Below are 20,035 nucleotides of genomic sequence, written 5' to 3'. Positions count from 1 at the left end.
AAAGAAATGGAATTTTTAAAAAATCTATTGTTTCCTTCTATCATTTACCTCCTCCTCCTAAAAGCCACATATTAAACAATGATGAGAATACAGTTCACTGAAACATAACTAATCTTCCCCCTATGGGGACAGAGAACTCAAAAACCCAATGTCATCTTTCAACTTGCCCCTTCCTTCTCACCTCCTTGCACACACACACACACACACACACACATGCAAATACACACCCATATGCACACACACATGTGCACATAGGCAAATACACACCAATACACATGCACGCATACATGCAGATACACATATGTACACACATGTATCTATGTGCACACATGCACAACCATACCCTCTGAACTCACATTATTCTCCATTTCCCCCTGAGGTGATGCAATACCCCTTCCAGATGGTCCCTTACACCAGAAATGCCCTCCACCTGATGCATTTCTGTTCAGTGTTTGAGATTCTTGCTTAATATATGCTCCTCTGTGAAACTGTCTCTCATTTCCTCCAGCAACTTGATCCCCACCTTCTCTCCACTTACCTATTAAAACTCTCCCAGCAGCCCTACTGGGCAATGGTGAAGCCATGCTATGTTTACCTGTCTGTTTCAGAGCTACCTCAGACCAGGACGAGGCTGCATTCACCTGGCACAGAGCTTAACAAAGGGAAGATACTTGCCAAACTACTATTAATTGGACTGGTCTGGAATTGCATCTTCTAGGGTGTCCTCAACCACTCCTCAAAGAAGGAGCTATGACAGCTGTTCCTCTCACCCTGACCATCCAGAAGCTCAACCCGTGCCTGATGGAGCTGTGCCGCTTCTTCCAGCAATGCCTCTGCATGAACCATAGGGAGAATCCCAGGACAGAGGCCATAAGGTAACCTGGCCCAGTCTCTGCTTTTCACATTTGGTATTTATAGGCTTCTTATTCTGTGTGGCTTCTCTTCAGGTCACAGGTAGCCAGGCATTAAATAATCCACAAACAGGTGCCAGGGAGTACCCTGAGGAAAGGACTCTCCAGTGAGTCCTCTACTAGACTGTCACCTCCTTGACAGCCATGATGGAGCCACATTCATACCTGAGTCCCCAGAATCAAGCTCTGGTCCTGACACAGTAAGTGCAATTGAGTGGAATTGAATGAGTTGTGCTGAGCAGAGTTGAGATAAGATGAGTTGAGCTGTATTGAATTGATTGTCAGGTGGAATTACCACAAAGGACTCTGAGTAGTCTTGAACCTCAGTGCCCTCAGCCTGGTGAGATTTGCTAGGAGAGAATAATCAGAGGATCTCTCTAGCTAAATTCCAGTTCTTCCATAAATCCCTAGCAGTCATCTGCCAGTTATGTGAGAAAGATGTAAAACTGAAAGTAGAAGGCAGACCCATTTTATAATAAGGTCTAGGCATGGACATTCCCCTGCCCCGTAATGCCTTTCTTCTAGGATTTATTCTTGGAGATAAACCCAGAACCAAATAATGTAGATGATGCTCCAGTGGTCTGGAGGTCAATCTTTTAGATTTTTAAAGCTATTTTCAATGTCTACTCACACTACAACTTGGCCTTTAAACTCTCAGGATTTATTCTTGGAGATAAACCCAGAACCAAATAATGTAGATGATGCTCCAGTGGTCTGGGGGTCAATCTTTTAGATTTTTAAAGCTATTTTCAATGTCTACTCACACGACAACTTGGCCTTTAAACTCTTCCTTTTCCACTGCATCTGAGCCTCAAGCCCAGATTTGCAGCCTTTTTCTCTTACCCCTTTCTGGCCCTGATCTTGGATCCTTCAGTTAGTGTGGACATTTCCTCCACCCAGCGAGGGCAGTAAGCAAGACCCATAGACCCAAAGATGTCAGCAATCAAGGTGGAGGCATTTCTTCTAAGCACAGGCTGATCCCAAAGAAAAGAAAATTTCCACAATGTCTTCTGTATTGCTTAGGATCAGCCCAGCATATTAGAGCCTTCACTCATTAACTCTTTGAATCAACAGCATGTATTCAGTCTCTATTATTTATCCAGCATGCACTGTGCTAAGCCATAGGGATACAGAGGTGAATCAGAAATAGCCTCAGAAACTGAGGATTTCATAGTTGGGAAGAAGAAATGGCCATAAACACAAGTTAAAGTATAATATAGTAGGTGATAGAACCAAGTCATGCACCCAGGCAAAAACCTGTCAATCAGGTCCCTTTGGAAAATATCACATTTGAAGACATCCATATTGCAGATATTGGCTGAATGAATAAACAGGGAAGGCATCAGAGAGAAGTCTGAGTTTAAACTTAGAGCAATGAAGCATGTTTACCTGGGCTTGTGCCTTCATTTCCCTGTATTTTCACCGAATAGTGAGTTGTTCCATAAACTCACACACTGAACATAGGCCAAGAATACCAGAGTTGGAGGGTGGCGTCACTCAGATGTTTGTTGAATAACACAGCATGTGCAACCAAAACACCACTAGTTAGTGGGGAAGTTGGCAATGTGAAGAGACAAATTTCAAAGCAGCATAAGAAGTCCTATAGCAGATCCAGCTGCGGGACCTTATAGGAAATTAATAGAGTTTGATGCAGGAGGAAGAGTAGGGGTTTTCCAGGCAGAAAACAGGATAAGCCACTCCAGGCAAAAGGAATAACACATGCCCAGATGGAGGCAGCCTGGAGCAGCGTAGGACCACCGAGATGTTCGACGTGGCTGCAGCAAAGATGGTAGGCCTGTCTCTGGCAGGTGTCCCATTCAGGACGACCTGGCCCTTTCAAGCACCTGGGTTACCTCTTCAAATGAGTTCTCTTTGGCTTTTGCCAGAGAGCTCCAGCTGTTCCTCCAAGCTTTCTATTCCCTCCTCATTCAGAAGAAATAAAACATATAAAACTCTTGAAGCTCAGCCCTCTTCTGTCCATTCCTAAACTGTGATTCCCTAAACTCCCTTTCTCCCCCACAGTGGGTGCTGGGTGCTGTGGTGCAAAGGGCTGGTGTAAAGGTAGGTGCTTCAACACCAGTTCTGGCTCATCCTATCCACGGAATTGCAGCTGACTTCTGCCCTGAAGAAGCCAAAGACAAACCCAATAGGCCACCTAAGAACTGATTTTCTTCTAAGGCCATCTAGCCTAATGTGCATGAGAAATGCCTCCTCTAGTCTATGTGAAGAATACATATTCTTGTTATGAACATGACCTTGACTCCATTTTTTTTTTGGGGGGGAGTAATAACCATGGCCATTTATTTATCTATGGTTCATCTGCCTCACTATATTTACTGGAGGATGCCTCTGCCAGGGAACCCAGGGATGGACTATGTCATGTTTAAATAGTTTCTCTCTTGATCACAGAGGCAGGAAATTTCCACTCATCCTACAAGCCATGTACTCTGTCAAAGTGAATTAAGGCACCGAATGGCAGATCTCCAACTTGTGAAGGTGTGGCTGTGTCTCTGTGGTTGTCACAACTTAAGTCATGGCCTCGTGGTGTGGAGATTCACAGAGCGCCTTATTTTGGATCATGTTTGTCCACAGTAACACTGTTTTCTAAAGCAGATCATTCAAGGTAGTTCGATATCCTCTGTGTGCTGGAGGCTTTCTAAGGACTTTCATTGTTGTTGTTCTTGTTAGAAAACATGACTTGCACAGTGTCAAACTAGCTCAGAAGGAATGGGATTAGGCCACAGAATCAAGGCCCCGAAAGCTAGCAGGTAGCTTAGGGTGCTGTATGGAAGGTGGGCTTGAAGCCAGGTGGACCTGGATTTAAATGTAGTCTCTGCCTCTTACAAGCTATGTGGTCTTGGGCTAGTCATTTAGTGTCTCTGAACCTCAGTTTGTGTATCTGCAAAATGGGTTTAGTTCTGCCTACTTCCAGGCTTCAAGCTGCACAATTCCAGGAGCACTGTTTTGTAGGACAGTAGCATCCTTGCCTGTACTGACAGAGTGCTGGGAGAGCGAAATGAGATGAAACCATGTCTCTCATTGTTCCTGCACAGTACCTGGGAGCTGCACTCTGAGGCTGCTGGTGGTGGTTGTTGATGCCTCCCTCTCTTGTCCACTCCCTTAGCCAAGTTGAAATCCCATCTCTAGCACACTTGACACGTCATGGCTGTGACAACTAAATGCCTAGTGGCCACGTCAGCAGCTGAGTTGACCAAGCCTGACATCCCATCTCTTATGCTTTGGAAATGTTACCTTGAGAGCAGGAGTCAGGGGCTCACAGGAGAAGTGGCCTGGCATTCAGGATCTGCCTCTTCACACTCAGATCCATTCCCTGCTCTGTCTCTAGTCTGCTCTGTGATGAAGGGGCCCCAGTTGTGCAAACTGTATTTGCCAGCTTGCAGCCAACTTCTTGCTAGTTTATCCAATGGAAGATACTGGCAGGAGATTGGAGGGACATAGTGGGGAGAAGCCAGGGAATTTCTCCCCCTCTCTTTCTGCTTTACACAATATTTCCAGAAATGGCTCTGTCTCCTCTGTGGTTTCAGCTTCCACAGGAATCCTCACTACTGCCTGACATCTGTGGTCCCAGCTGCCACCAGAGCCCATGCCCTTTGGTGCTCTGGCCAAAATATTTCCTCCTCTGTTCCTCCAGGCCTCACCATTCCCCGTTGGCTTTTTCAGCTCTTCCAACCTCTTTATGGCTAATTCTCAGCATGAAATACCCTCTCTAGAACCACCTCGGTTCTGTTGTCCTGGAACAGACCTGACTCAAATATTGGTCTATTGCCTATTAGAATGGCATTGTGTTCTGGCATGGAGTGGATTACCTGGGTGGAAATCCAGCACTACCATTTGAAAGCAGTGTGTCCTTGGGTGAATCATTCATCTCTGTGCCTCGGTTTCCTCAGTTTTACAGTTTCTGCAGCTTTACTTGGGCAGTTGGTTGCCCAACTCCCTAAAGTACACTAGAATGGCTGAACGATAGAAGTGAATGAGAAATTAGAGAATGTTTACCCTCCTCACCTATCACATGAGGGATTGAAAGGGACATGAATTCTCGGAGCCATATGTTGCGCTGGTGACACAGCCTACAGTAAAAACTCTCCTTTCTAATAATGTGGTCAGTGATGTTTTTTTTACTACAGCCTATTGGAGCAACTCCTGTTGTCCGGATGAAGAGCAGGATTTGATTTTGCAAAGTGTTTGCAGCATTGTTAATAGCAGCATCACTCCACTCTCTCCACCTCTCACAAAAATAAACACACACACAACAAACAAACATCATTACTCATTGAGCACCTATTATATACCAGGCACCATCAAGGAATTTTACATATGTTATCTCATTTAATTTTCATACAACCTGAGTGTAGATTCCATTATTGCCTTTTATTTATACATGAAGAAAGGAAAGCCCAGAGAATTAAGCAATCAGCCTGAAGTCACACATGCTAGTAAGTAGTGAGGCTAGGACTAAAAATAAGTCTTGCTGACCCCAAAGTCTGAACTGTTTCCTATCCAGTCTCCTTTCCTACCTCTCTTCCAACACTCTATAAAGATGGAGACGAGTTCCTTGCTGTGAATAATTGGCCATCCCTTCCTATTTATGGACTTGCTTTATTTATTATTATTATTATTATTATTATTATTATTATGGCTGTCTAATAATAGCTATCACCTGATAGTGATTGTTCCTAACTCTGACTTTAATCTTTAGGTACTGTCTTGAATACTATTCCTGGTTTCTGAAGAATGCAACATATATCTGTCAGAGGGTGACAAGGGTGTCCCACTCACACAGTAAGTACACAGCTTGCCTATATTATAACTTTGCAGTGAACACATAATATATAAGGGTTCTGTAACCCTGAGTGATTTTCCTGCAGGGGCCATAGGAGGGTAGGATGTAATTCACCTAATCGTCATTAAGTCTAGACAAAGAGAGTCAAGGGTATTTCTGATTCCCCTTGAACTAACTGCTTGATGTTTACAATAAGGTGGAGAGAAAAATCAGAAGTCAGCCCAATCAGGCTCTGTTGTTCTCTGTGTGAACGTGGGCAAGCTTCTTAGCCTCTGAGTACCAATGTAAGCTAAAAAGACAAAAATAAAACAAAAGACAAACCCTGAGAGAAAAATCAGAAGTCAGCCCAATCAGGCTCTGTTGTTCTCTGTGTGAACGTGGGCAAGTTTCTTAGCCTCTGAGTACCAATGTAAGCTAAAAAGACAAAAATAAAACAAAAGACAAACCCCGCGTGCACAGTGAAATTTCTGACCACCCAGTGCACTGCCCCACACTTGCCCTTGGGAAAAGCCTGGACCATCACTGGTGCTATCAGAGTTTAATTTGTGTCTCTGTACTGTTTCTGTCTCAGTACCTTGAGCTCCTTTTTCTTCTTTTTTTTTTCAGCCTTAAAGCAAAAATGCCTTGAGAATATCTGCAAGTCTGTGTGAGGCTTTGAAAAAACACTAGGACCTAACAATGACTTTAGGAGACATCTCTTAGCCCTAGTCCTCATCACATCTTGGCTATGTTTGCTGAATTCACCCGGGCTCCATCTCGATTATCAGTTAATTGAAACTGCTTCTTTTTGAAAGTAGCATTTTTTTCTCTGCTGTGAGTCTGTGTAACGTATTGAAGGTAGGTAGAAAGGCCCATGTTAGAGGCCTCACAATTAATAGGGTAATGTTGGACTCCCCTGCCTGCTTCAAGTTGTGGAAACCTAACATCCATGGTCAAGACACTCATAATACTTGCAATGATCATGATAACTGAAGAATGGGGGGGAGGGGGGAGGCACTAGTCTGAATGAACCAGTCCAGGTACAGAGACTCTGACACAATACCTGAGGTGACTTAAACTTGGGACTTCGGGAAGACAACAGAAGGATAAATTGAAGAAGACTAAATCCATACTCTGGGGAGATTCACATATGAGTTTTCTATACAGTTAACTAAAACTTGGTGATATACAACTAATCAGACTTGCCATCCCAGGGGATTTAGATAATCTTCCAAGCCCCCTAAGTAGGAGCTGATGAAAACCTTTCATCTGCAGGAGGTGCAGAGAATTGTTTTTTGTTGATGTCTCATCTTGATTTCTCTTCTGAGTATCCCACTGCATTGGGGGATTCCCAAGAGCACTTCCAGACTCAATGATGCATTAAGAGAACTCACTGGGCTCAGAAAAACAGCAATGTTCACATTTACCATTTGTACTACTAAGTTTCTTTTGCTTAGAACATGATTTATAAAAAAGTAAAATTTATTTTTACATTTCCAGAGGCTGCGAAGTCCAAAGTCCAGGGAACACATTGGTGAGGGCCTTTTCCTTGTGGTGACTCTATAGCAATGCAGGGTATTGCATGGTGAAATGGCTGAGCAGGAAAGCTAAGCTTCTCACTTGCTGTCCTTATGAAGCCATCAGGACCATGCTCATTACCCCATGAATGGATCAATCTATTCACAAGGGCATAGTTCTCACAATCTAATCACTTCTTAAAGGCCCCACCTTCCAATTACCATAATAGGATTTCCCACTTCTGAACACTGCCACAGTGGTGATTACATTTCTAATACATGAACCTTTAAGGGATACATTCAGCCTGTAGAACCATATGTGTAACAACATGTATGGAGTATTGTTAGCCAGTGAAGCTTACATGAGCCTCAACATCCAGGGTGTTTACTGCAGTCATGTAGGTATGGAGTGCCTGCATAGCTGAACTTATTACCCAGTGTCCAGCTCCTCTAGAGGTTAAACTGATACTACATAACCCAAGGCCCCATCATAAATCACACTTTTAGCATAACTATCTGGTATGGCCCACAGCCCCAGGTATACCAAGATGCTCCTGTTGGGCAGGATAGTCCAAGGGTTTGGAGGTAATCTCCCAGAAGCTGGTCAAAGGCCAGACCTTTCTTTGGAATGGGCAGGGTTTAAACACCCTATCCCTGCTGAGTCAGCCCTTTACTGAACACACACACCCAGAAGCTGGTCAAAGGCCAGACCTTTCTTTGGAATGGGCAGGGTTTAAACACCCTATCCTTGCTGAGTCAGCCCTTTACTGAACACGCACACACACACACACACACACACACACTGAGGTGTGCCCTTCATTGTATCAGGCCCATTTTTACTATTCCCAGATCAGCAGTTGCTCCGATATTCCTGCAAATGCTGAGTCTCCATGCAGAGCATTACTAAGCAGATTTTCTCTCTCCAGTAGCCCTGCATGAATCCTTTTCTTCTTATTACCAGGGACAACTTCCCTCCTGATGGGCTTCGTGCTCCTTCCCCATCCTCTCGCCTCAGGACTCGGCCTGGCCATCAGTTTCCCAACCCTTTGTGATGTATGGCCACGCTGTGGTGAGCAAAGTCACTTTCTGTTCACGATCCAAGTACAAAACAGTTTTCCCCCGTGGGAAGACACCTGAGTGCCCTGGCACTGTCTGTGAACAATAAGGTGCTTGGGGAGGTAGAACTTGAACTTTGGGTAAAGAAGCACCAGATACTTCCCTGTGCAATTATACACAGAAAAAAAATATTTTTAATCTCCAGAATAATTGAAAGACCCTCGAAGTTATGCAAATGTTCAGTTCATAATACCTGTTATCATGATTTTGGGGACCTGCAAAGGCCCTCTAGTGTGCAAAAAAGAGGAGGACACAGCAAATTTCCTAGGAGCAAAGGGGTTCCCAGCTGGGTAGGAATCAAGGAAACAGCCTCATTCGTGACGTGTGGATTAAGTTGACTAGACTGTCTCTGATGGATAAAGTTGATATTAATTAAGAACCTTTGGCAGGAAAGGATCCCTGAGGTTCCCCAAAAAGCAACATATCATCTGGGAAGGCAGAGAATGGTCTAATGGCTTGGGCCCAAGACCAGGGCTAGGCATTTGCTGGGAAAGCCTGTGTGGACTCAGCCACCCCATACTTTGGAAACAGTGGCTGAGCATGACTATAACCTTCAAAAGCTCAAATGTGGAGTACCTCTGAGGCCTGTGTAGAGAACCGACTTAGCATCAAGCACAGAGACTCAGAGGACCACGTGGGACCAGTTTTCTATGGTCACACACATCTGTCACAACAGCAGCAAAGGCAGGAAGAAAACAGGGCCCAAGAGTGAACTGACCAGTGCCTAGGATCTACTGGTCTCCTGAAGTTTGGTAGAGGTTTAGCCCCTCCTGAGCTGAATAAGTCCTTATTTAGGGGATGGTTAGCAGGAAGAAAACAGGGCCCAAGAGTGAACTGACCAGTGCCTAGGATCTACTGGTCTCCTGAAATTTGGTAGAGGTTTAGCCCCTCCTGAGCTGAATAAGTCCTTATTTAGGGGATGGTTATGGCAATGAGGAGGCCTTGAGGGGTACTACCAAATTGGAGTTTCTACCGATTTGTGCACATGTGGCCAGCAGTGGTTAAGTGATGAGATGAAAGAAATGGGCCAGTCCTTGTACCCCAGTTGAAAGAGGAGATTGTGCAACCTCATTAAACTGCATTCTTCCTGGCAGCAACGGTGCAGGCACATGTCCACCATTCACATCCAAAAGACAAGCTAAGTTGGAAGGAGAGAGAGAGAAGGAAGGAGAGAGGGAGGGGGTGAGAGGACGGGGAGGGAGGGGGTGGGGGAGGGAGAAAAGAGGGACAAGGAGTGGAAGCTGGGGAGAGATTGTGCTTGCGTTTCTTGGCCCCGGTGTGTGTGTATGTGTTTGTGTGTGCATGTGTCTTCCTGTGTCTGCATGGGTGCACTTGTGCTGTGAGTTGGTGTGACTGAGAAACTCCAGTGCTATCATAATGGAATCTGTAATTTCAAACTCTCATTTAGAACAGCCCTTTTTCTCTTGTATCTGTCTGGGTTCTTGTGAAGACTTCACTCTCACCCATTCCCCAAAGGTTCCAGGAATATTGGAGGCCAGTGGTCCTCAATCAGAGGTGATTTGGCCCCCTCGGTGACATTTGGCACTGTCTGGAAACATTTTTTGGTTGTCACAAGTCGGTGGGGGATGGAGGGAAGTGCTACTGGCATCTACTGGGTGGAGACCTGGGATGCTGCAATGTACAGAACAGCTCCTACAAAAAAGAATCATTTGGCCCCAAGTGTCAACAGTGCTAAGGTTAAGATACCTTGTTGTAGGCTATGGGAAGAAAATAAAGCTTCTCAAATCCCCATGAAATGACTAGCACAACATACCTATGCAGGTTGTTATTACACCTTAGCACTGAGCAGCAGGTAAAAATGCTGATGAGATGGATTTTGCTGCATTGAGCCACATATCCCCATGGACAATAGTTTTAGAGACATTGGGTCTTCTGTGCTAGTGAGAAAAGATTGGAGACAATGAAGCTTCATTCCTCGATGCACATGAGATACTGAACAATAGTCAGTGATCTACAGACAAAAGCTTCAGCGCACAAGAACAGCTACTTATCCGAAGGAGCCCCTCAGTGGATTCTTCTGTAAAGGCTTAACTATGCTCTGTTATCACTGTTTGATGAGTCCTGTTTCTGCAATGCAGCAGACAACTCAGGATTCATGGCCAAGTTAACATGTTCCCAAGACTGATCCCATTGCATGGGAGCTTGGACAAACACTTCAACCTCGACGATACCATTTTTCTCATCTGTATAATGGAGCTCATGCTCCATTTCCTCCTAGGATTACAAAAGCAGCAATGGTAGGAACACTATAGGGATGATAAGGGCAAAACCCTGTAGAGCAGTTGCTGTACGAAACAGGCACTCAATAATTATTAGTTCTCCTTGTTAAAATCAGGGGGGAAAAACCAAAATACTGCATAGGGAGACATGAAAAGGAGAGGAGAGGAGCTGAGATTTAAAGAACCTCCATACCACACACTGTCCCTGGTTTACTTTACCCTCACAGTCCTAGTAGAATTATTCATATTTAACAGATGCAGAAGCCAAGACTGAGCAGTGACGAGCTCAAGGTCACATCGGCACTCAATAGCCAGGCTGGCAGTGGAACTACCATGTCTGGTTATAAAGCCCCCATCTCAGCCTACTCCACAGCTTGGGCAGAAAACCCCTGAAGGAAAAAGGCATCAAATTCCCAGGTCTGAGGCCAAGAACATATAAGAAGAATCTCCCCCGAGATCCTCCTGATGAAGAATTAACTAGATCAGACAAAGCCAGCCCTTTCTTTACAGGAGAGCCCACGTGACTTGCCTCGGTCTTTCATCCCCACTAAGTTCTCCTGCTGACCCCGAGACATAATCCCTGGGCCTCCAGGCCTGAGTGTGTGGAACAGGGGAGCCATTGTTCTCTAATTAGAGCCTGGGTCTCCACTGAGGCTCAAAAGGGGGCCTTTTAATATGGAGCCTTCACCTGTTCCAAGCCGTAGTACTGTGATGCTCTCCTGTCCTCAGAGGCAGCTCCCCTGCCAACATCCATGAAAGGCTGTCTTCTTGATGAGGGGGGAGGGGCTCACATGACTAAGGGTCTTTCCTTGAGATATAAGGGACTTAGTCTCCATCTGTTCAAAGCCAAGCATCGTTCATCCTACGGCATTTGAGTGGGACCTTGAAGGTAGGCATCCACTTCTCCTGATGGTGGGGGGAGGAGAGAAAAGAGGGAGGGAGGGGGGAATAGAGGAATAAATGAATGAAGAAAGTAGAGGGATGGAGAGAGGGAGGGAAAATGTATGGAGGGAGAGAGGGAGGGAGGGAAGAAAAGAGGGAGGGAGGGGGGAATAGAGGAATAAATGAATGAAGAAAGTAGAGGGATGGAGAAAGGGAGGGAAAATGTATGGAGGGAGAGAGGGAGGGAGGGAAGATGCCCTCAAGGGCTGTCTGAGATTTGGATATTACTGCAGGACGTAGCTAGAAACCCAAAGACACTCTGAGCCCTGCATGAGACGTATACACCTGGTGAATTTACCTGGGGAAAAATTCCAGCCCACCGCATCAGTGAGGTTTCTACAAACCTGTGTGGGCCCATGATCGTCCCCAGGGCACCTGGTGTGGAAATACAGCTGTCATTAATTATGGGGAGTCCTTACTGAGCACTTAGTGCATGATAGGCATGGTGTTCTTCCTTTATAAGACTTATCCCATGTAACCCTTATGGTGCCCCAATGAAAACCCACTATTATGTGCATTTTGCTGCCCAGGAAAATGAGTTCCAAGCAGCTTCAGCACCTTGCTCAGAGCACTCGACAAGGTCAGAACCTGAGCTCCCTGCCCCCACATATCTGTCCACTAGCAAGTCCTTGCTCTTAGAAATTGCCTAGACTGCCATGGCATCAGTCATGGGGAGACAGTGCAGGGAGCCAGGATGGCAAACATGACACTTAGACCTAGGCAAGGCCTGGGTCTCAGTCCCCAAGGACAGAACTGACACACAGAGCCACTGGCAGCACAGAGGCTTCCTTGGGCAAATTAGGAGAAGGGGGTCCTTCTTCCAGATGGACACAGTCCTGCACCCAAGGGCACCATCACCCTACAAGCCCCTAATGTGCACGTCCCAGAGATTCTGCAGCCCTCACAGCTGACCACGTGCTGCTACCTTCTGGTTGACACCATGACTTACCATTTCTTGGCTCTCAGTGGGGAGTCAACTGCAGTGTCTCATCACACCCCAGTGAATGGCTGGCCACTCTGAGGAGCTTCCCAAGCAAATATTATCAGTAACTGTGACAGTTATACAGTGAATAATTACTAGGCTGGCAGTTTAGGGAAATCCACCTGGAGCAAAGACTTAAGTCAGACTGCTGGACCTCAGTCTGAAGCCTGGGTCTGGCGGTTGCCATGGCGCCCCCTGCAGGTGTGCCTCTTAGCAAAGGCAGCTTTGGCACATTACACAACCTCACTGAGCCTCAGTCCTTTGTCTAAAACGAAGTACATGACAATACAAGTCCTACAGTGTCGTGACCAGCTGGGGCACTCAACACAAATGACCCAACAAATGAAAGGTAGTGCTTTCAGGAGCAGGTTCTGAAGTTTATATTTTTTAAAATTATGGTAAAATACACATAACTTATAATTTACCATTCTAACCATTTTTCAGTGTATGGTTCCATAGCAAGTACATTTCCATTGCTGGGCAGCCCTCACCACCATTCATCTGCAGAACCTTTGCATCTTCCCCAGCTGAAACTCTGTACCCATTAAGCAAGAATTCCCCATCTCCCCCTCTATTCTTATTTAAAAATAAAAAAAACAAATTAGAGCAGAGTGAAGGTTATATCTATAATAAGGTCTCTTTTGTTCATTGGCGTTCCAATAAACACATCTGAGGAGGCAAAAGTTGGACATCACCCTCAGCCCAACTTATCTGATCTGTGGGACAACCCAGGGGGATGAACCCCTGAAGCAAGTGTCACAAGAGAAAAGGAACAGAGACCTACTGCGCTAAACTGACCACCTCCTTCCCTCACCAAACAGGGGCTTCCACTCCAACAGGGAATTAGGGAAAAGCACAAAAGCTTTTACTGTAACAGCCAGTGTGTACTGCGCTAAACTGACCACCTCCTTCCCTCACCAAACAGGGGCTTCCACTCCAACAGGGAATTGGGGAAAAGCACAAAAGCTTTTACTGTAACAGCCAGTGTGTATTGAGCCTTTTACTATGTGCCAGATGCTGTGATTGTAATTCCTAGTGTTTTGGAGCAACTTCTGTGTGTCAGGCACTGTTATAAGTGCCTCACATGGATTAACCCATTCACTTCTCACAACAGCCTCAAAGGTAGGTGTTGCTATTACAGTAGCCCTGGACTGGGAGTCAGAAGATCTAGCAAGTGAGACATTTTTGCTAATAATTGTTAGTCTCTGAGCCTAGGTGATCTCATCTGTAAAATAAGAGTTTGGACTAGATGACTCCAATGTCCCTTCCAATTTTGGACATTCTGGCATGCTCTCATGGCATGATGGTAACAACAAAAAATCTGATATAGGAAGTGCCAGGTAGTGGCCTAATTGTCCAAGGTCATATCAGCTTAACTTCAATAAGAAGGGTCTCTAGGCTCCTCTGAGATGCCTTCCACTGCTCACAAAAGAAGTTTGTGTGGCCAGAACAGATTCTAAGCAGAGCACTATGCCCCAGGAAAATCACACAGTAACCAGACTACTAGAGAGTGCTTGAGCTGAGTGAGAATCTGAATGAACTCACACCCTACACTTTTTTATTCATTCAACAAACATTTATTTTGCAGCTACCAGAGGCTGTGCTAGGCTTTGGGATAGGTTCACAGTGTGGTAATCCTATAGCCTACAATGTCTTCTCCTCTGGCACACCTTCCCCAATATCAAGCCCTGCTCACAGGCAGAGTGACCTACCAGGGCCCAGGGTCCATACACAGGGCCACCAGGACATGGAACAGCCTTGGTCTCTGGGAGAAAAAAACTGCACAAAGTGCTCCTTCCTGCAGGTTGATGCAACCCTGCAGAGGACACGCTTGGGACTCCAGCACTGGCTTCATTTTGGCTTCTACTTGCCCCCTTGGCCAAGCACCTGTACAACCCTACCCAGCAGTCCTGTGTATGCCGCCAGGGTAGCATGGATCACACTGTGTTTTCATTCAAACTTTTTCTTAAAAACATGTTCTAAAGCATAATGTGCACAAGCCAACGAACCATATCACATTCTTTAGGGAGTTATATTCCTAGGGAGCTAAAATTATTTTTAAATCCCTCTTTTTTTTCTTTTTCTTCTTCTTCTTTATTAAATATTTGGTTGACTGGCAGTCCAGTAAGTGGCTGTCGAAATTAAATATTTGCTGATCTGAGCAAAGGGCAGCTGCGATTGAAATGCACTGGGGTTCCCAGACTCTGCCCACCTCGCCCCTCAGAGCAGCCCCTGTGGCAAATGTATTGAACCTCTAGGACTGCACCAAAGTATCCAAAATACTCAAAAGCCAAGGAAGGGAAGATGGAGATGCTGCAGGAAAAGCATTGCTTACTAGCAGGCAGCGCCACCATGCGGTCGCTAAATTTATTCATATGTCAAGTGATGTTGGTGCAAAGGTTCAAAGCCAGTCTACTAAAGGTGTATTTGGAATATGGTGTATCATCATGTATGGAGTATTTAAAGTTCAATTAACAAAAGCCAAACCATAGTACTTGCCACATTGCTTCCCTTCCTCAATAATGTCTGAAAAACACACAGGCAGGGGGTGTATTTTTCTCATTTTGCATTACTGGATCTTGAATCCTTGATGCCTGACCCATGGCAGGCCTGCAATAAATGAGCATGAAATAAATGAATAAATAAGTGAGACCACAGCTGTGTCCTGTCCTCGAGGAGGTCACAGTTAAGTTTCCACTTTACAGATGAATCGACTGAGTCTCAAAGAGGGAATATGTCTCCTTAATGCCATACTGTTCATTAGTGGCAAAGCTGGTACAGAAAAGCTTTCCGGACTTTCTCCTTTTATACCACATGCTTCTTCTTCTTTCATGGGATTTCTGAAAACATCCTCATCATATTATGCTGACCTCTCTCCCAGGAGTCTGCTCCAGTTGATGCCTGAGTCCCACACTTTTCTCTCCTGCTATGATTGTGCCTCTCCTTGTAGGTGTGCTGATCGTCCCCCGTGTGGGTGAGTAATGGTACTTGACACCGTATTTTCTAGTTAGCAGATAATTACTTAATATGACTGGGAGATATTGTTAAATTTCATCTGATTTGCTTATTAGTACTTTTTTGTCCCCCTGCCTAAGGAGAGATGAAAATCAAGGGTCAGTGATAAGCTCAGGTGTAACTCAGTAGATATGTTTTAGCACCCTGTACATACATGAAAGGGTGGATGGGAGACGGGGTGGAAAACAAGGTGCCAGTTAGAAACCTCTGTCCACCTGAGTGCAGTCTCCACTCCCCTTTGTTCCCGGGTGGCTGTCCCCTGATTTGCTGATTTCCTTGGAGCATGTTAACCTTCAAAACATACGGTAGAGTCCCTGCCCCCTTTGCAGGTCTGTCCAGAATAAAGGGCAGAGAGTTCCATTTCCACGTTCTAAAGGGAGTCCCATAACACCAAAGCCTAAAGACATGTAAGCAAGCTCCTTGGCAGGCTGGGGTGATAACTTCAAGCTCACGTAGAGTCTTGGCTCAGCATCTGAGGCTACTGGCCCTTTCCTATTTGCTTTCTTGTTTGTGTACTTGTGCAGCTCACAGATGCCTGAACTTGCTGTTTTCCTTCCTCCAACTGGTTGGACACCACAGTAATTAACATGGCTCGCTGATCTGGGCACCTGTCTCCTTCCCCTCCCAGATTCAGGTGAACTCTGGACCAACACACTAACCCTCTCCCTCTGTAAGGTGTTCTTCCAAACAGCAGTGATGAGGGTGAGGTAATGTGAATCCACAAATGTTTATTGATAATCTGTCTTGATCATGACCCAAGTTAGTAGGAAATACAAGAGATTTGCACATGACCCAGAAGATTGCCAGTTGAAAATTACAGTGTAACCATTTGACATAAGACTCAAAGTCTTCTCTTCAAGCTAGACCCCTTCCAAACCCCTTCCCAGCCCTTGCCTCCAAGGCAGAGCAGATCAACCACTTGTTGCTGGGCTTCTATTGATTCTTTACTTCCTTCATGTATTTTTTTTTTCCTCATTAAAACATTCTTGTTATAATTTGGGTCCTCACTGCCAGAGCCACTGGGGATGGTAAGTCAGCAGCTCAGCCTTTCCCAAGACCTCACTCAACTTCAGCAAATTCCAGCTATGATATTGACGTGTCTCACTTTTGGTGACAAAAATGTAAAGAGTTCTACAGTTTCTCAGTTTCTTCCTTATTTTTTCTTTTAAATGAGATTTAACTTAGCAAAACCCATTTTCCTAATTTTTTTAGCTTATTTTCTTTTGTAGCTAAGTTTACTCTCTCAAAATAAAAATTTTACTTTGATCAAAACTGCATCTTCAACAACCGCACATCTGCTACCTTTTACATGTGTCTTTTAAATTATTTATTTTTCTGTAAAATTGAGACCATTGAACATTTTCCTCCCTGTCCTTCTTGCTGTCTTCTTCCTCTTTCAATAGTTTGCTACTATATTGTGTAATAAAAATGATAATGATGTCCTCTATTATTACAAATTGTTAAACACTTTTGGAGTGCTCCAAGAGATTTTATTCTCAAACATAAATATTTAGTGTTCAAAAAATTATAAGTCAAAGAAAGTTTAAACGCAAACATGCATTTATGTATGAATTTGAATGTGCCACACCTGCAGCCCCAATTTTGCAGGGTGAGTGTATGACCACCACTGAGATGACTGCCCACCCAACAAACTCACCAGTTTTCAGTCCAGGCACAGTAGGGGATAAGGTCCAGTTTTGAGATTTTTGCCTCAAAGAAATGGGAGTGGTGTGTTATTCATCTTCCGAGAAACAGATGCCAAGACCAGATCAAGTGTGGAAAGATTTCATGAAAAACTTGTGGGGAAAAAATGGGGAGGCAACCAGGACAGGCTGGGAGACAGTTCTGCAGGTGAAGGAAAGATGGGGAGGAGGGGAAGTGGACACATCCTAGATTACAGTTGGTCTAAGAAAAGCCTGGCAAGGTCTTCCAGGAGGAGTCCATCAGAGGAGTCCTGTGTCCTGCAGGAACCTGGCTCACCATGGTATACCTGCCCGTGCTGAGTCTGGGCTGGGAGCAGCCATGGGGACTCGAGGGTCATAGGAGATGAGGCCTCTGTGCAAACACTGCCTTGGACTTCAGAGCACAGCCACTGGGTCCCAGGTCAGTTAAGCTTCCTGTGATTGGAGCTCTGTCAGATGCCTTCTCATAGCTGCCTCAGTAGCGAAATGAATCAGATTTCAAGACAATGCTTTACACATGTTGATGATGGGGAGAGTCTTTGCACATGACAAGGTCTCTCCACATGTTTCTCCATCCCTGTAGCAGGACTAGGAGCAGCCTCTGTGTTCGCTCTGTCAACACAGCAGGGCGAGTCGCTGACCCCCATCTTCTCTGCACTCAGTGCTGACTCATGACCTCCAGGGACAGGGGTCAGTCACCAGGATGGTGGTCACATATGCGTTTGGAGAGGAAGGTCCCTTAGACCTTCCACCTAAACCATGTGCTTTCTTTATCTGGGAGTTCTGCACTGGAGTTTATTCCATATTCCCCACGTCACAAACCACGTGTTGGCTCCCACCTCCCATTGTCCTCTGCACATTTATCTCCTTCCAAATGGAACTCTGAGAGGGCGGCTGGGCAAAAACATACATAGACTCTGTGTATTCTTAGTTGATCTGGGTAGAACACTTAATACTATGACATCCCACTCAAAATTGCTACTAGACCTTATCATTCTGCTATCTAGAGATATCTTCTAAGTATGCTTGAAGTTGACCAGACTAGGAATCTGTGAGTTTAGCAGGTCCTCTCTCATAGGCCATTTAATGGTGTAATTCAACTACTGTCTGTTCAGCCATTCATCAAAGACATACCAGTTGAATTTCTGTTCGTTATCTCTCTCTCTCTCTCTCTCTCTCTCTCTCTCTCTCTCACACACACACACACACACACACACACACACAAATACAGCACTAGCTCTGCTCCTGGAATTATGCATATGCTATTTATCTTCCTGCATGTAACAGCAAAACTACTGACTCAGAATCAATTTTATTCTGGTGAATTTTGTCCTTATGTAGCTTCCGACCTTCCCTTGTCTCTCACACACACACACACACACACACACACACACACACACACACACACACACACATACAAATACAGCACTAGCTCTGCTCCTGGAATTATGCAGATGCTATTTATCTTCCTGCATGTAACAGCAAAACTACTGACTCAGAATCAATTTTATTCTGGTGAATTTTGTCCTTACGTAGCTTCCGACCTTCCCTCGTTCTCCCCACACCGCACCACTGGACTTTGTAAGTGAACTAATTCAGTCCTCTGGGATAAAACATGTTAAACCCAAGGTGACTGTTTTAGCTGCTAATGAACATGAGTGGGCGTCTTTACCCTGAAAGTAAGAAGGAGCACGGGGGAGCAGGCATGCCTCACCAGCACGCCTGGGTAATGAGGTCACCTCCCACCCTCCAGAATGGGGACTTAATCATCAGTTTCACGAAGAAAATTTAAGTAAAGCAATTACCCAGGAGCAGGCAATATTTTCCAATCACTGCTAAAGTGGGCAGTAGGTATTCTTAGCTGTTGGCTGTTGTGCTGATTAAACAGTTTCCAAGGCAATTATGCCAAATGTGAAACGTGCCAGAGCAATTACATGGGCTCAAATGGAGCTGAAATCGTGAGCTTCCTTCCCTGTCTGAAAGTCTGCGTTTTGCAGGGCACTGTCTTCTCGAAGCCCGTCATTTTCAGGAGGAAATCCCTCTTCATGGGAAACATTCTGAGAACCCAGCAGAGAGGAGAGAGGCTGGCTCGGGAACCTGGGAGGCCTGCTCACATTTCCTTGTCAGTTCACAGCCCTGGGCTTCTGGCCTAGAAGGAGCACTTGCCTCCCAAATCGCCCTGCATGCACCCAGGGCAGACGGCCTTCCTCTCACCCTCAGTCTGAAGTCAGCCTACTGACCTGTTCTGTTTAGTCTGCACCACATTTCTTTTCTTTTTTTTTAAATTTGAGCCAAGAGCTTAAAATTGGAAGAGTTTACAAAAAAGTTGAGATTTCCAACAAATTTTGAAAAATTCAAATTGTGATTCTCTTTCCCCAAGACCAGGGCTGAGTCACAGCTGCCCCTCTCACAGAAGACTGTGTCCCCCTAGTGCTTCGCAGTCCCCTCCTTTCCCTATTGTTTCCTGGCACTGGGACTGCTCCTCTTGTTTGCATTATCCACCTGTCCCATGGAGAGATTTGGGTTTGCAAATCAGACCCCCATTTTCTCTGTCCAGGACAAGTGTAGTCAGCCCAAGTATTACTGGGTTCTGGGTCTCCCATCTCAGCCCTCCCAAGTCAGTCTTCATGGTTTCCTTTAACACACTCGACAAATATTGGTTAGGCCTCTAGGTGTGTCAAGTGAGGTCCTAGGCCTTGGAAGTCCAACAGTGATGAGGTTTCTGCCTTCAAAGGGCTCAAATCCAATGGGAGAGATGAAACAGTAAAGAGACCCTGAGAATCAGCATAAAAAGTACTGTGGAAGAAGTCACCAGAAGTGGGGTTTGGGAGCTCAGAGGACAGAATCCCC

At 45.2% G+C, this 20,035-nt stretch overlaps 2 protein-coding genes across 2 annotated transcripts in view; both read left to right on the top strand.

Moving 5' to 3' along the window:
- Positions 1 to 6,362, top strand: part of HHLA1 (HERV-H LTR-associating 1) — a 35,747-nt gene extending 29,385 nt beyond the window's left edge. Inside the window, exons 8-10 of the mRNA XM_008588572.1 lie at positions 719 to 875; positions 5,629 to 5,711; positions 6,319 to 6,362. Coding sequence (XP_008586794.1) covers positions 719 to 875; positions 5,629 to 5,711; positions 6,319 to 6,362 — 284 coding nt within the window. The remainder of the gene's footprint in view (positions 1 to 718; positions 876 to 5,628; positions 5,712 to 6,318) is intronic.
- Positions 6,363 to 15,369: 9,007 nt separating this feature from the next.
- OC90 (otoconin 90) overlaps positions 15,370 to 20,035 on the top strand; it is a 43,763-nt gene continuing 39,097 nt past the window's right edge. Inside the window, exon 1 of the mRNA XM_008588571.1 lies at positions 15,370 to 15,462. Within this exon, the coding sequence (XP_008586793.1) occupies positions 15,417 to 15,462 (46 nt within the window). The 5' untranslated portion in view covers positions 15,370 to 15,416. The remainder of the gene's footprint in view (positions 15,463 to 20,035) is intronic.

The sequence above is a fragment of the Galeopterus variegatus genome, unplaced genomic scaffold, assembly GCF_000696425.1.
Source record: "Galeopterus variegatus unplaced genomic scaffold, G_variegatus-3.0.2 Scaffold4901, whole genome shotgun sequence".
Lineage (NCBI taxonomy): Eukaryota > Metazoa > Chordata > Mammalia > Dermoptera > Cynocephalidae > Galeopterus > Galeopterus variegatus.
The sequence above is the reverse complement of the archived record's forward strand: the minus strand, read 5'-3'. Positions and strand labels throughout refer to the sequence as shown.